The sequence below is a fragment of the Melanotaenia boesemani genome, chromosome 10 (genome assembly GCF_017639745.1).
Source record: "Melanotaenia boesemani isolate fMelBoe1 chromosome 10, fMelBoe1.pri, whole genome shotgun sequence".
NCBI classification, from domain to species: Eukaryota; Metazoa; Chordata; class Actinopteri; order Atheriniformes; family Melanotaeniidae; genus Melanotaenia; species Melanotaenia boesemani.
This window is the reverse complement of record NC_055691.1, coordinates 31127162-31144410: the sequence shown is the minus strand read 5'-3', so window position 1 is coordinate 31144410 and position 17249 is coordinate 31127162. Positions and strand designations below refer to the sequence as shown.

At 40.9% G+C, this 17249-nt stretch overlaps 1 protein-coding gene across 4 annotated transcripts in view; it reads left to right on the top strand.

Annotated features, from left to right (window-relative positions):
- The window catches only part of furinb (furin (paired basic amino acid cleaving enzyme) b), an 86360-nt gene extending 70407 nt beyond the window's left edge, over nt 1-15953 (top strand). For all 4 annotated transcript variants that reach the window (XM_041997963.1, XM_041997961.1, XM_041997964.1 and 1 more), the window contains 8 exons: nt 4806-5018; nt 6882-6982; nt 8730-8833; nt 10455-10572; nt 10801-10980; nt 11169-11296; nt 11878-12006; nt 15040-15953. In XM_041997963.1, the coding sequence (XP_041853897.1) occupies nt 4806-5018; nt 6882-6982; nt 8730-8833; nt 10455-10572; nt 10801-10980; nt 11169-11296; nt 11878-12006; nt 15040-15749 (1683 nt within the window). In that variant the 3' untranslated portion in view covers nt 15750-15953. The remainder of the gene's footprint in view (nt 1-4805; nt 5019-6881; nt 6983-8729; nt 8834-10454; nt 10573-10800; nt 10981-11168; nt 11297-11877; nt 12007-15039) is intronic.
- Nucleotides 15954-17249: the final 1296 nt, after the last annotated feature.

The following is a 17249-nucleotide window of genomic DNA, read 5'->3' as shown; positions in this document are numbered from 1 at the left end:
CCTTGTCTAAAAACTAGTATTGGCTGTAATCTTCAGATCCTAAGATTGCATTTCATAAAAAAAAGACAATTCTCTATAGCTGAAATCACTGAATTTGATTAAAAAAGTGATCGTATATAAACTCCACAGTAAAAAAAAAATATGTATTTCTTTTTCTTTTTTTTTTAAGTCATTTAAAGTTGCCACTTTCTCTGTGCTCATTTAAGATGATGACTTGAGCAAACTAGAAAGCCATATGAGCTCAAAAACCCTCTGTCCTGGACGCTATTGTATTGTTGCACGTTGCAAGGGTAACTTGCACATCTGTGACAGCACCATTAATACTGAACAATATATTCAGGTTTTGGAGAGCAGATGCTGCCAACTAGGTGACATCTTTTTAAAGGAAGGCCCTGCATATTTCATTAGACAGTGCCAAACCACATTGTGAATGTATTACAACAGCCCAGTTCTGTAGTTAAAGAGGCCAGGTGTTAAACTTACCTGCCTGCAATCCAAACCTGTCACCCACTAAAGTTGTTTTGTCATGAGATAAAAATGATGACAGTAGAAGCCCTGGATCGCTGGGTGGCTTAAATGCTGTAATAACCAAGGATGGAAAAAGGCATTTTTCTTTCACAACAGCAACAATTTTAGAGTGCTGTGAGAGGAGCGGTGATGCAAGATGGTGGTAAATAGGCTCTATGTGTGCGCAGGCTTTGCAAGGCTCAGGATGACTTGACACAGTAGGGTACACATTGAGCCATTGTCAAGCCATGAAATTCAGATTTTGTTTCTCTGAAATTTTGTAAAAATGTCAGGCTTAACACCCACGCTGATTTTATTTTATTTTTTATTTATTTTAGTGCTGTCACATGATTTAGTTGAAACTTGCAAATCAGTGCATTCTGTTTTTGATTGATACTGTATCACACAGCATCCTTTTTTATTTATTTTTTTATAAGCTGATACCTTTTTTTCCCATATTTAAGGCATTAATATCAAATAAACACCAGCTCTTTAAAGTAATTAATAAACATAGAAGATTTTTAGTCACTTGAAGTCGCATGAAGTAGTTAAATGAAAGGACCGATTTGGCTTAGCTGCACAAGTGGAGAAATTCTGTTTAGAGGCAACAAAATCTGTGGTTTAATGAGGAGTTTATTTCCCCATTAAACCGCAGATTATTTCATAATCACTGTGACACTTCCCTGAGGAATTTCCAAAAGGATTAATAAAGTATTCCTGATTCTGATCCCTCCCCCCTCCATGATAAACTTTTCAGATAACTGATTGGGGGTTGTTGAGCACAGCATAAAATAACTAGTTTGGATAAGCAATAAAGTTGGGCTCTGGTTGGAATAGAGGAAACACAAATCCACAGGGAACCAACTTCAGTTCAACACCAACAGCAGAAGCTTCCTGGAGCAAATATGTGTATTTCCCAAATGTCAAACTATTCCTTTGAAGCTACGTATACGCATTGCAATTTCTGCCCTGTCAGCAAAAAAGGCTGTTTGAATTTTTTGTGTTCAGGAACTATTTCTGTTTGATAAAGTGATGTAAGAGAAGGTTTTTTTTCCACCCATACAGTTATACTATATTTGAATTTAATAAGGGATTTTTGCCTGACACGGTATGTGTGATAAGGACAAACTCAAGGTGAGTTTGTTAATTGCCCATTAACTCTTCCTTTAAGGCTGAGAAGAATTAGACATTAAAGAGTTGTTGAATGTGACCTTATGTCGTCATTGCTCTTGTGTGAGTTTGTGTTATTAAAAAGGGTAAGTTGGGCAGCTCAATGATAAAGATGAGGTGGAACGAAACAAACAGAGCAGCAGAGTCTGCTGCAGAACTTAGACTCAAAGGCAGCAGCAATAGGCGTGTAAATGAAGGGAACTGCAAATTTTCATGGAATAGAATGACTCATAGATCACATCCCAAAATGTGAAATTCTCCTCATCATGGTGTGTTAGTGAGGGGGAAAAAAAATCACCTGACAGCAAAAACAACAGGACCTCTCTGGTTCAGCGTGTGTTCTCCTGGCAGCGAGACAATACTTGGCGCTGTAGCGTCGTCTGGCCTCTGTTACCTGCTTCCAAGGCAGCGTTGGGTCGTAAATTGAGCTGGACACTTCAGGAATATTATGTACAGCTTGTAGTATGGGCATATAGTTGGATTTAAACAATCAGCAGAAGCACATTTATCCCATCTTCTAAAGAGATTATTTGCAAGAGGAGGAGTAGGAGTCCATTAGGAAAATTAAATGGATAATCCTTATAAAAGCACACTGAACAAGCTTGTTTAAAATCTGTCTTAATGTCCAATTATAGTCCTTTTGTAGACTTACGAGCTTAACATTTCACTGATTAACTGCTTCACAGCAGCAGACAGATTTGACTTTGTCAAAGATGCAACTTCTTTTTTATAATTTGTTTATTTGTTTGGCGACCCAACCACTGTAGGAAGCAAGAAAGAGGCTTTAATCCATTTGTGCCATTTTTATATAAAACAATTTACTGTGCCTGGGTTGTTGCTTTCATGCACTGATCGAAGGTTTAGTTTTAATTGTTTTATTGATATTTGACAGAGTTTAATAAACAAGAGGAGTGTGAATTTTTGAGACAGTTAATACAAATCAAGTAAAAGTACTCTTGAGGTCGATCTCAACCCTGAGGCTGTTTCAGAGCTGCAGAGCCCTGACAGCAGATGCCCCCATGCCCTCCGTCTCCGTCTCCAGCCCAGCCCCAGGGACAGTCAGCAAGAACTGGTCAGTAGACCTCAGGCTATAATCAGCAATAGAGAGAGAAGGTCAGGAGTGTAGGAGGTGGACAGACCAGCCCATGCCTTCAAACATCAGAAAGAAACCTTCAAATCATTTGCAAAGGCAATTAAAACAGGGTGGGGGGAGCAAAATAAAATAACAACGTGTATAAATTGGCCTGCATTTTGACAGCAGGAGGACAGCTGTTTTGTACAAGCTGAGAGCGATCTATCGATGTCGGGGGGCTTTCTATCAAATAAAGACTTGCAGTAATTTAATCAGCTGCAAGTGCATGAAAATAAGAGTCATTGTCTTGGAATAAGTAAAGTAGTGTAATCGCTGTTCCTGAGTCGATAAAAAACAGCCTTTGTTGCTGAGAAGGGGACATTTACATTGAAGTAGTCGCTTCCCTGCATGACTAAATGTATGTCAAATATAATGTGTATTTTAAGCGTACAATTTTGTCGCTACATAACATGCTGTCATCTGTTTCCCCTCAAATTATATTCAGCTTGAGTGCATATGTTAATTACATTTCTTCTGTTTGTTATCTGATGTTCCTTTTGACATTATGATGTATTAACAAGAGCTGTGCCTACAGCGCTTCAGTGTTTTCTGAAAGAAGGCACATAAATGGGATGCCGTTTAAGCAGTGAGACAAAACAACTTTGTCAAATACAATTTTTCACACATCAACATACGCTTGTTGGTCTCTGTCTCTTTACCCCCTCTGCTTCTGCCTTTCACTAATATTCAGATTCCTTTGTCATTGTAGATTAATACAACAACACTGGGTTAGCGCAAAGCTGACATCTGCCCTACAGCAGCAAAACATACATAACGAGTAACACAAGAGTAACAAGATCTTAGAAATATTTCTTTCTCCTCGTATACACTCAAACAAACACACCATCCCGTTAAATATATCATTGTAATTGACAAATTTAAAATTGAAAAAGCACATTAAAGTAAACATTAAAAATATTAAAACCATATTGAGATATTGCACATAGTTCTTCAGCTCAAATCCTGAGTGACAGTGACGTCTTACTGCCTATGTTTTTATTGCAATTAGGTTTTCTTATAGCTGCTGGATAGAAGCTGTTCAACAATCTAGTGGTCCTGGTTTTAATGGTTCCATAACGTCTACTTTATGGCAGGCATTCAAACAAACCATGAGCAGGATGGAATGAGTCTTCCAGCATCTTCTTCACCTTTTTGTGGCAGTGCGAGGTGAAACCTCTTCTGGAGTCAGCAGCTTTGTGTTTTTGATTCTCTGTGCCATCTTAATAACTGCAGAGCTGCTGTTGAACTACCCAAGAATGCCGCTGATCAGGACACTTTCCTCTGAGCATAAGTGGAAGGACTACAGCAGGGGTGGAGATAAATTGGCCTTCTTTAGAGTTTGTAGGAACTGCAGTCTTTGTTGTGTTTTCCTGAGAAGGCGGTCAGTGTTGTTTGTCCATGTGAGGTCCTCAGAAATGTGTAGACCCAGAAGGTTGTATGATGATACTCTCTGCACCTTTCCACCACCTTTGTTCAGGGGTTGATGATCCGACTTTTTCCACCTGAAATCAATGATCATCTCCTTCATCGTCTTGGTGTTCGAGAACAGGTTATTTACCCCGACACCAGTGCGTGAGCTTCTGCACCTCCTCTCTGTATGCTGTTTCATCACCTCCTCTGATCAGACCCACCACTGCTGTGTCATCTGTAAATTTAACAATGACAGTAGTGTTGTGAGTGCATGTACAGTCATAAATATAGAGGGAATACAGGAGGGGTCTCAAGACACAGCTTTGTGGAGATCTTGCTGCAGAGACAGAGAGGAGGGGTGATGGGGGTCCAAACTCACTAACTGTTACTGATTGGTCAGGAAATCCCAGGTCCACAGGCAGATGTGGACCTGGGATGTGGACCCAGGTCCATGTTTTCTAAATAGTCTGCTTGGCAGGATCATGCTAAAAGCAGAAGTGTAATCCACAAATAACCTGGTATATGTTTCCTGTTTTTCTAGGTGTAGTAGTACATATATGAAAGTATTCCTGTTTTCGTGCCACAGGGGAGAAGTGGACTGGGCTCCATCTTTGTCTGGGCTTCGGGTAACGGTGGCCGGGAACAGGACAGCTGCAACTGTGACGGCTACACCAACAGCATCTATACCCTGTCCATAAGCAGCACCACGCAGTCTGGCAATGTACCGTGGTACAGCGAGCCCTGCTCCTCCACCCTCGCCACCACATTCAGCTCTGGAAATCCAGGGGAGAAACAGATAGTGGGTGCACTCAAACATGCACACACTCATACACACTTTTAATATTTTTTTTGTGTGTGTGTAGGATTGCTTTTAAGCTTGAGCGCACTGTAAATGTCAGGATCTCAAAAAATAACCATGCAAGTCACACTTCCCAAACATTGGCGCTTGCACATCTGAGCCTTTTTTTGAGTGCATCTTCGCAGTAATCGTGTGTCTCTTATGTAAAAAAAAAAGAAAGAAAGAAAATAGGCATCAAACTGTGAAATACCAGAGCATCTGATATGTAAGATACATCGAGGAAAGCGGACATACTCTGAGAGCTGCCACATGTTTCCATCAAAATGCTTGTCAGATGAAAGCCTTGCCTCAGGGACATGAACTAACATAAAACAACCATGGATCTGCTATATTCCCTCCCAAATACACCAGAGATGTAGCAGGCAAATCGGCATGGGGGAAATTAAAGTTATTCAAAAAACTAAAGATAAATTAGCACTTATTTTCTTTTATTGCTTTAGTTTTGGGTAACTGCTGTTTAATAGATCAGTGATTACATTCCAGTCCTTTTCCAAAACTAAAATTAGCGTTCTCTGTGATGAATTGCTGTTTGTTGTTTTTGGAGAGCAGGCTTTCAAGGAAATGAAGTGAACTCACAAAAAGAACAATTATCGGACAGATTTGGTGACCTGTTGTCTCCTGAGAAAAACATAAATTTTGGCAAATAAGAAGCCCGAGGGGGGAAAGGAAATCCGTAACCTCTCAGTTTCTCAAACGAAGCAGGATGCCACTGACAGCGCTCTGCTGTGATTAAATCTCTACGGTGTCCACAGAGGACAAAATGTTACTGCTTGCAAAGATCACTAATTTGCCTTTAATTGGCCCTCAGTTCGATAACAGAATTTCTGTCTCAGCAACGCAGTGAATCAGAGCACTGGTTTTAAAAAATGTTTCTTCTGAATTATGAAATTAAAATATGCTGGATGATAGGTTAATAATTATAATGATATTAATAGAAAGAATAGTAATGTAACAGTGGAACTGAGTGTGACTAACTGCTGCATCTAATGGTTATTTTCGTTAATCAACTTGGGAGATATTTTTAAAGAAGTCATTAGAAATATATATTTTAAATATTTTCTTAGTATTAAAATGTCAAAATCAGTAATGTAATCTAGTCAGATTATAGTTTTTATAGCTTAAGCCTCATAAAATATTACTCCACCCACTACTAGATTATTCAAATTGAGTATTTGTTTTAACTGTGAATATGTGAAATGTGTGTTGAATAAGTGTGTGTTGAACTTTGAGATCTAACAGGTGGCCTGTGCAGACACCTGGCCTCCCTTTGTTTACACCTCTGACACCGGTGCATCTTTCTACAGATGATGACCATTAGTGCCACAATCTGTCAGGCCAAAAGCTAAAAACAAAAATCCCGAACCTTCACAGCCCATCTTGCTCCTGGCTTCTTTGTCATTTTTGACTTGTCCTCCATCGGGACCCAGGCAGGTTCTCATTAGCTTCCTGGCACTGACAGGCAATAAGAGCTGAAGCTTACCTGGAGTTCTTCTTACTCCATACTTTGTCTCAGCACTAGCTGATCTGGCTGGGGCTGATTTGGCTGATATTCACTGCCCCCGCCTGCGACCCTTTGGCAGGTATCCACAGACCTTAAACTGAACCTACCAACTCATGCCCTCCCCCGTTCCTCCTTTCTCTTCTTCCCATCTCACATAGCTCCAGGCAAAGCTCCCGTTGTCCCTGACCCTCAGCTTCTCTCAACACTTCCTTTATGTTGAAATGGGGAAACTCAAGGTGTCATATTACTATTTTTCTCCTTCAGTATTCATGTGCTCTTCTCTTTTTTCTCTTTGCTCTAAGGTGACCACAGATCTGAGGCAGAAATGCACTGATTCTCACACGGGAACATCCGCTTCAGCCCCACTGGCTGCTGGGATCATCGCTCTTGCTCTGGAGGCCAAGTAAGTGTAAATGACACGGCGGTATTTTATATTCATTCAGCTTTTTTTCTTTTCTGTATTGTATCCCAGATTCAATTGCTAAGGTGTAAATAGCACCCTTAAGTACTCCTAAAAGCACTCTGGAAATAAAAATCTATTATTTTCATAATAATAATCATAATAATTATTATGATTATTATTATCAATACTGACTTTGTTTTTATTAACATGCTTTACTGTGTACTCGTGGGAGGTGCATGCATTCCTGTCTGGAAATACGCAGACACCTTTGGGAATCAACGCTGGACTAAATCCCAGCAGAAAGTCTTTGCAGAGCAAATTAAGCTTTTGATTATCAGTTAATTAGCAAGATAAATCTGCAGCTACAGCCCACAGAGAGATTTGAATACCTGTAGAGATGTTAGTGAAGATTTTATACCCGAGATTCATACTGGCCTCTAGTTGCATGAGTTTCTGTGAGCCACTATAATGTGTTCTACATTATTTTTTCTATCTTATGTCACATCTTTCATGTCAGTCTTATCACTCAGCTGTCCTCCACTCTGCATAATTCTCTTCATGTCCACATTAGTGATGACAGCTGTCAAATCCTATCCTGCAGCACCTTACAGCCCAGGTATCTATCCTCAGCCACCCCCGGCTTATCTCAGCTCTGTCAGCTCTGATATCATAAGAGATGGGCAGTAACTGACAGAGCTCAGGTTTTCACCACATAGACCATCAGTCAGTATTTGCCAGTGAGAAGCACCCCAGTAGGTACTCCCTCTGAAAGGCAGCAGTAATAACAGGACAGCGAGTTTATCAGGCTGGGACCACACTGAAACTCACATAGATGGGATCATTTAATAGCCAGAGGGTTTAGGCTTTCTGCTGTTTTATTATCCCCCCGCCCCCATATCGTTCTTGGTTGAGGTGACATTGAGTGGATTGGGGGATCTTGTCCATTAATAACACATGCGAGGATGTGAGATGTGAATGCTGATGTGGAGGTGATGCACTCGGGAGAAATTCTGTGTTTCTATTTCTGTCAACCGTGGTGTTGCACTCAGTAAGCACCGTGATTCATGGTTTCATTGCCTTAAACCACTGAAGACTTTTTCCTTCTCTGATGGATGCTCACCACTGTGTCTCATCACAAATCTACTGTATAAGAGGAAAAAAAAACCTTTTCTTTAAAGCGGCTGTACTGTGTGGAAGGTGACCTCGTTCCCCAGTCCCAGACCTCATTAGAAACTAGCATTAAAGAGAGCAATGGACACTGTCCTCCACGGTATTAAATCTTCAGTTTTACTGTGTTCCTTGACCTTTCAACCTAACAGGTTATGATGTTCATTTTATTACCAGTGTTTATGTTGATGTTGAAACCTTAATGTGAGTCAATAGTTTTGTTATGGCAGCCTGGAAAACCCCTCCTGGTCTTTTTTTTTTTCTCCATGTCTCAGTATAATATTTCATAAATGTATGATCGCCCGCACTGCATGTTCCGAGATGGATCACATTTCAGGTGTGTCCACAGTCTCCTGACCTTTTCCATGTCCCGTAGCTCCTCATATTTCCTGTGTTGTATTGTAGTACCGCTGAGGTCAGCGAAACCTGGCTTTTCTCATAATGTGCATAATGTGGAAGGTAATACCTTCAGCTATTATATGACAGAAAGTCAATACAGTTATTTCACCCTCATCCCTCTGTGTGTGTGTGTGTGTGTGTGTGTGCGTGTGCGTGTGTGTGTGTGTGTGTGTGTGTGCAGTATGAATCTAACCTGGAGGGATATGCAGCACCTGGTGGTGAGAACGTCCCAACCCGGGCACCTCAGCGCCGGAGACTGGAAAACCAACGGAGTGGGACGCAGAGGTGGAGACTGGTTATCATCATTATTTCCAAATGGAACAGATGGTTTCATCCAGTATGGCATTATATTTATGCCCCAGCCTTCCTCAATCAGAGTGCTTTTATGAAAGCACAAAGGTTGTATCTCATATAGAAGTTATCATTCAAAGAAAAATCTATTCTGCATTCAAGAAATATTATGGCCTGTTTGTCATCACCGTAACAGGCTGGTTGAGCTTGTTCAGAATTTACAGCCAAAATGTTGTCATTTGACTTAATGGAGATTTAATGGCATGTTTTTTTCTGAGTTATCATCCAAACAGTGTCAGATGTGAGTCAGGAGGTAGAGCTGTGTATGCACTAATGGCAAGTTTGGCAGTTTGAGCCCCAGCCCGTCAACATGCCAACGTATTGATGGGCAAGTCCCAGGCTAGCAGCATACTGTTGAGTGTGTGTTTCCAAAGAGTGGAAATTTTTATTTGATGCTTTCATAAAGCTATCCATTAATTTTACTTTCATTTGTATCATGTTAGCAGCTTTTTTAGATTAATAACCTGTTTCCACATTAACAAAGAAACCATATTAAGTTGCAGGATATTTTAATGAAACAGTAACTTCAGAACCAACCAGACAGCAGAGACACAAGGTGTTTCTAACAGTTAGCTGAAGGACGAGAGGTCATCCAGACCGATCATTTTAGGTCATGTTTTAGAGTCCTTCCTAGCTGTTCAAGAACACATCATTTAAGACTCTAACAAATGTGCAAGCTTGGGGAAAAACATCCTTGAAAGATTATCAAAGGATCAAGGGCCTTGATAGTGTTCAGTTCTTTGGCAGGATAGATCCATCTTGATTTTGAGAAGCAGCAACAGACTTTGAGCAACCGCCTACATAAGCTTTCCTGACATTGTCTAACCCCCCCATGTAATTTCTAAACATGTCTCAGGAAAAGCTGTCATGCTCGACACAATAAAGCAGCCACGAGTGAAGTCATGTTTTTCTGTCGCTGCTTGTCCATATTTTCATCTTAGTACCTGCCATCTTTGGCTGTTGCCGTTTTTTGGGTTGTTTTCACAATTTTCCAATTAAAAACACAGCATGCTTTGCAGTAAACTTTTTTTTTAAAAAGCCACCAAACAGACACTCTTCACCACCAAGTGTGTTATTCGTGTGAGGTTTTGCAGGAGTTTTTACAATTGTCCCTTTACATGGCGGTGTGGTGTCAGCAGCACACTGTCTGTGTCTTGTGAGCTACAGGATAAGTTTGTTTACTCCGCTGCCAGAGCTCAGCCTGCCAGCAGCTGTCAATCAAGCGTGCACCCTCCAGCCAGCTGAGACAAACAGAATCCGTTCCAATATTTCCCTAAAGATCTTTTCTCTTCCTTTGATATTAAAAAAGAAAACTGCCGTTACATTTTTAAAACATAATTTTGTAATTGGTGTAAATTTCTGTAAAAAAATACTGTTTTTGAACAAATATGTTATTAAATGGGCAATGTTTTGATGGTTATTTATTATTAAATAATCGGGACTGAGGCACAAATATAAAGGGTTCTACACTGTCTTTCTACCTTTTTTGGTGTTATCTCCTACTAACATACCATCCTCTCATCATCCCCCTCCCCCATCCTTTTCTTCTCCACAGTGAGTCATTCATATGGTTATGGGCTCCTGGATGCAGGTGCCATGGTGGCTTTGGCCCAGAACTGGACGACAGTGGGACCCCAGCACCAGTGTGTTCACACAATGCTTTCAGAACCAAGGTTAGAAGGACGGCTGTGTGTTTGTGTGTAAACTAGAGCTGATTTTAGTTTTATTACAAGCACCTGCTGTTCTACCATTCCTCTCAGCCTGATAGATGTCACAGCACCCTCCTCGAGGCTGGGGGGGGTGTGGTGTCACTTAGATTCTTAGCACAGTGTGATTGTCTGTGTCCGTTTCTGCAGCCACACAACATTAACCATTCTCCCCTCCACTTGTCAAACCTGCAGAGACATCGGCAACAAGCTGGTGTTCAGCAAGAGCGTGGATGCCTGCTGGGGACGACCAGAGTATGTCAGCTCTCTGGAGCACGCTCAGGCTCGCCTCACTCTTTCCCACAACCAGAGAGGAAAATTGGCCATTCATCTCATCAGCCCACTGGGCACACGTTCCACTCTGCTGTTCCCAAGGTACACAACAAAATACGCCACACCAGAAGCAGAGCCCTAATCTAAATCTCCCTTTTTTCTGTGTCTCTGTGTCACACAGACAGATGCAATGAGTGTGCACTGTGTACACAGATACTCCCCAAGGCATACTCTCTGAGAACAGCACAGAGAAAAAAATAAAAACACACCGTCTCTTCTCTTCTTTTCAGACCCAATGACTTCTCCTCAGAGGGGTTCAACGACTGGGCCTTTATGACCACCCACTCATGGGACGAGGATCCTCAAGGAGAATGGACCCTAGAAATAGAAAACATGGCAGCTAATGGCCGTGACTATGGTAACCCCACTCATCACCACTAATTGTCCAGACTGGTCACATCACATCAAACTCAGATTCATGCCAGCATCACCGACTCACGTCAGACTGAATATTTTCACGCTTCTCTAAATGGCCTCTTTTCAGCTCCACTTTCTTCGGCCCCAGTCCTCCTCTAATGACACCGTTTGTAACATTTTTCATGTGGAAAGGCTTTCAGAGGCACATCCAAGTTAAAAAGTTGTCAGCCACTAGGCAGAGAGCAACCTTTCAGCAAGTTGAAATCTGTCAGCAGTTTGATCAAAACTTCTCGAATGTTTTTTTCTTCCTAACATTTGCACTGGATTTTTGCTCCAAAGGCAGCATATGGTCACAAAGAGCTAACACCTCAGAGTTTATCCTGTAGCTGTGTTTACTCAGCGCTGCAGAGAAAAGCTAAATAGGAACACCTCTCCTCTTCTGTTTGGTGTTGATCCTCCTCCAGAATTGTGTTTGGCCTGCTCACATCACTTGTTTCCTCTCCTTCCACCCCCATATCTTCTTGATATTTGCCTCCACCTCTTCATAACCTCATTCTCACTTCTTCTCTGTTTGTCTCTAAGGTGTGTTAAGTCAGTTCACCCTCATCCTATGGGGTACTGGACCCAGCGTCATTAACCCCTCTTCACCTGACTTCCCTCGGCCTTCCAACAACAGCTGCAAGACGTTCGATGCCCAGCAGATCTGCATCGGTAAGATCACTCGGCCCGTGCTGACACAGAAACTTTGAACAGTAACCACTTAAGTAAAATAAGCTCATTTGTATGGGTGTCGGCACCCAGTCTCCACTAGTAAAACAGGTTTTAGATCAGACTGTGGTGAGTATTGTAACTTGTGAAAAGCAAATGTTTTGAATACAGATAACCAACTCACAAGCCTCTTGTGCATTTGTTTTATCTGTAGACAATAAATGAGCACATTGCCATATGTCATATGAGAGTGTGTGTGGTGTATTGGGAGCAGCAGGCGAGATTAAAACTGCAACAGTGCAGGAGGTGCACGCTGTCAACAACTGTTGAGTTCCTCCACGAGAAGCAGATAAGGTCAGACACCTCTTCCTGCTTCCAGTCACATGCTTTCTTCTCAGTCAGTTCAAACTTCTTAATCTATCAGATAAAATCTACATTTGAATAGTTCCTTCTAATCCTTTCATTTACACATTCCCAGTTTCCTAATGACTTCCTGGAAATGAGCTCCAAAGCTGCAAAAAGGGAATCTAAAGAGACGATATAAAAGACTGTTCTTCTTAAGAGTGGTTTGCCATTATAAAGCACTTACCCTATAGTGGCTTAGGGACACTTTACAGTTTAATTGACCAGTTCACATACCAGTGGTGGTAACCAAGGAGGAGTTCACCTGAGCTGTGACAGCCAGGCTGAGATATATCTGCCTGAGTCACTGCACTGTTTTTGTGTTGTTTGTTGCATGCTAGACACTAACATTCAGAAACAATGTTAGTCAGCTATGAACAATAATCAGCTCTGACTGCAAATGCAGCTCTCACTTTGAACTCATAAAAATCATTTATGTGGTAAAAAGTGGATTGAAGTTCGCATTTTAAGACTATAAAAAAAGAAAAATGTATTTTGTTGAAACCAGATTTAAAACGGTATTTAAATGTGTTAGTCCTCCCCAAATTATTTGAAATCAAAGCTCTCAAGATCAGACTAACATACCCACATAATGCAGGGGAGGGTCAAATAATTCCTGCATTTATACACTCAGCTGCACTAAAATGTGACTGAATTTATAACCATGTCATTTAACAGAATCAACATTCAAATGACTTAAAGACAACGTAAGTGCAGAGAATTCAGCTGAACTTGCATATTAGATTATCTCCCACAGAGAAAGTTAGAAGCAGCAGAATGTCTAGGATATATTTTCATACAGTCCGCAGCACGGTGGCATCATTACCACTTCAGTAAAAAAAAAGAATTCCCATTTGCAGGACAAGGACAGTAATCCCGTTAAATGCTCAGTTAAACTCCAATCATAGCTCAACTGAACCCTGCATGTCACTGCTTTTAAACATATTTTTTTAATAGATGACATCGCTGCATTTTAACTTGCCAAAACAACACAGCTGATAGATGCTGTTACATTAAAACTGATGATGCGTCACCTGTGTATGCTTGGACAGAATATAGCTTTGATATGAAATCGAGTTAAAAACCAGACTGGACGACGACAGTGGAGAGTTGATACCTGCTGATTTGATCTGCCACCGCTTTGTAATTCATGTGTGCGTGTCAACACGTCTCCAGTATGATTATCGCTCGGCTCAAACCCCGAATCTGACAACGACCTGCAATCTTACATCTACCCATTAAGTCTTACTGACCTTTAGCTGTTCACACTTAAACTTTGTTGTTTAAATTTATATAGGATAAATGACAATTTATGTGTGTATGTTGGCAAGGCAAGTGTATTTGTTTAGCACAATTCAACAACAGGGTGATTCAAAGTGCTTTACAGAGACATTTTAATGGTAAATTATGCTTCTTATTTTCTGCTGTGTGATGATGTTTTAAACAAAAGAGAAAGAAAGAAGAAAGAACATAAAAAACAGTGCACATTTTGGACTTTTAATTAAGACCTCTATTGAAATGCAGCAGAGAACAGGTGGGTCTTTAACCTGGATTTAAATAAACTGAGTGTTCCAGCTGATCTGAGGTTTTCTGGGAGTTTGTTCCAGACATGTTGAGTATAGAAGCTGAACGTCAACGTCTATCCTCTGACGGACAGGCTGTGAGAGTTTGCATTAAAGAAAGTTTTCACAGCTTAAAAAGTAACAATGTGGCCTCTCAAAATGTCTCTTAGTTTAATTAGTCTGTTTATATGAAGTAATTAACTTAAAAATCAGCCAATTAAGAAAAAAAACTGTCTCAACAGTCTCACACCGGCTGCTCTTGCTAAGTTTTTATCTTGAAACAAGATCAGTTAACATTTACAGAAACATTTGAGATTGCAAGTTTCAAATTCCTTAAAAAAAGACTTTTTAAAGGAACAAATAAAAAGAAAATGATCTAACTGGCACAACTTCTTATTCTTGGATGTGGGCTTTTATCTTTTGGCAATTTAAGTGTTTTACTCGGAGTGAAGGAGAGAAAATGCAGCGTTTGTGTTTCACAGCACTGTAGCTGTAAATAAAGATGGCCGTTAACCAATAGCTGGATCTGCTTTGTAACAAAAGGCCAAATGTTTTCCTTACATTGTTAAAGTGGGTCTCCCTGTTGCCAGTTAATGAGATTTTATTAGATTATTCAAGGAAAATACAGTTGAATTTAACAACTCATTCCAGACTCAGCTCAGCTATTTGACTCTTTTTCATGGTTTTTTTTAAACAGCTTAAATTCCTATAAATTCTTTAAACTAACTTGAAATGTCTCGGGATTCATTGGTGCTGAATTTTTAATCATTAGTTGTCCGTGCCTTGTACTGTTGTCAGCTGGAATATTTGGAGTTATGGACTTCTAGCCAACAAAATAAGCAATGTGAAGACCGCCCTGGTAATGTAGTTGGCCATTTTGCTTTTTTCTTACATTGTTATGTTGTTGTTATGAAGTTTACTTGACCAGAAGGAACAACAAAGCAAAGGTAGTTTCAGCTCTAAATGAGAAAGTGTTGGTCAGGAGTTATGTGTGACTGGCCTTTTTATTCTTTTTATTGGATTTTCTGACAACCTCCCTCCCTTACATCTTCATCTCTTCTTCTCCTTCCAGAGTGCAGCCCCGGTTTCTCCCTCTTCCTTCAGGGTTGTGTGAAGTTGTGTCCTCCAGGCTTCACATCTGGGCCGCAGCTTCTCAACCTCTCCCTGGAGAACTGGGTGGATTTGTCCTCCGTGCAGGCCTGTCTGCCTTGCAATCCCATTTGCCTCACCTGTTTCGGCACCGGACCCACAGACTGCCTGTCCTGCCCGCCTCACAGCCACCTGGTCTTTACTTCCTGTCTGCATCAGAACCAGGTCCAGCGAAAATCCCCTCTCATGGGGAGACTCCAGGGTGATGAAGCTCAGCCAGAGACAAAGAGCCCAGCAGCAGCAGACCACAGCAGTGAAGAAACTGAGGAACCGCCGGGGCTCCGTGTGGCTCCGCCCACTCAGCTGCCTGTCGTCGTGGCAGTTCTCAGCTGTGCCTTCATCCTGGCGGCCTTCGTCGGGGTTTTCTTCTTGCTGCAGGTGCGCTCGGGTGGCACATCTCTGGGATGGAGGACCAAACTGCCCTCTGTGTTTTCAGAGACCAGAGGGATGCGGGTTGGATTTGGTTTGGGCTTCCGCCAGAGACGGAAGAGGAAGGCTCGGATATGCTACAAGGGGATCCCCACTGTGTGGGCAGATGAGGACATGATCGCATACGAGTCTGAATCAGACAGCGAGGAAGTGGACGGTCACAGCGAGAGGACCGCTTTTATAAAGACACAGAGTTCGATCTAGCTGACCTCGCCTCTGACGCTGTGATGTCTGACATCACAGCCTCCAGGATGACATCAGCACTTAGTTTGGACTGTGTGGCGCTTATAAATGAAGGAGAAAACACAAAACGCAAGCCTTACTGTCCCATCAGCACCCCATCCAAATGCATTAAAGAAATGATCATTTGTTTTTCATATATTTATTTACACGTGTTCATTTATTATCTCAGTTCATTTTAATTTATTAATTATTATTTGATTAATATTTTCATCTTACGTGTATTTATTATATCCTTGATTCTTTGTCACCAATATAAGGTGTTATGCAACTATTGTACTTTAATGAGTATCAGCGTGAACACGACTTGGTCATATTTATTTAGAGATGTAGTATAATTTGCACTACTGTAACAGTCCAAATCAGAGCAGCAGTGGAAAATGTGTGCAGTTTAACCCTTGAAACAGTGAATCCTGCATTTCCCATGAAGCAAATTAAGAGCCACTTTAATTCAAGCCATGTTTGCTTGTTAAATGTATGCAGGTCTTCATGAAACACCCCGGTTTACAAGCTAAAGAATAATCCTGTTAACATCATTGGGGATATTCAGAGCCTGAAAATGAGGCGAGTGTATGTGAGGAGTTAATTGAGCCCACTGTGAGAAAATAGATAAGACCTTTAAACCTGGCAGCACATTAATAAATCAGACCTGCATCTGATTTGTCACGAATACAAACAGAGCTCAGATAATTTGCTGTAGTTCTGCATCAGCTTCATGGTGGATGGTTGGTCAGGGGTTATTAGGTTGACTTGCAGTCCATTAATAGTGAGAAAACTTAGCATTTTTGCTGCAAAATAAAAACATCCCACAAGCTGTATGAGCAGGAAGCTGTGGAGGATGTTCTATTTTCAGTTGAGACATATCGTATAAATCACTCAGAAAAGCTTACTGACTTGTAGTAGAGTTACACTGTTTTTTAATGACATTAAAAAACCACTTAGCCCAAAGCTGCTTGGCTGACCTTTACAACAATGTCCCACTTGGTTTCTACTGGTAAGAATTATGATCATTTTTCTCCTCATTTTCCCTACAGAGAGTACTGTATATTGATTTCAGGGCTTCTCTTCCAGAGCATTTTCATCAAGGTGAAGCTCCCTCCATTTCTATTGTCAGCACCATACATAAAGAAGACATGCACATACTTTATTTTCCATCTGAGTAGGCTCACATCTACACAGCCTGAATCAAAGTCTTTGGATCTGAAGGCCAGCATAGTTACAGTGATAAAAAAAAATTTGATCTTGTATTGCCTTTTCTATGTTTGTTTTATATTGCTTTTTTATTTAACTGATAATGAATGTTAATATTGTGATCAGTTTCATGCTGGAATTAAAAAAAAGAAGTTGACCGTTGCATAATTGTGACTGCTTTTTGTCTTTGCTGCAAGATTTGAAAACTTTTAGGGTTTTATGCATCTTAAATTCCTCCCTTAAACACACAAACACCCAAAAGAGCAGATGGTT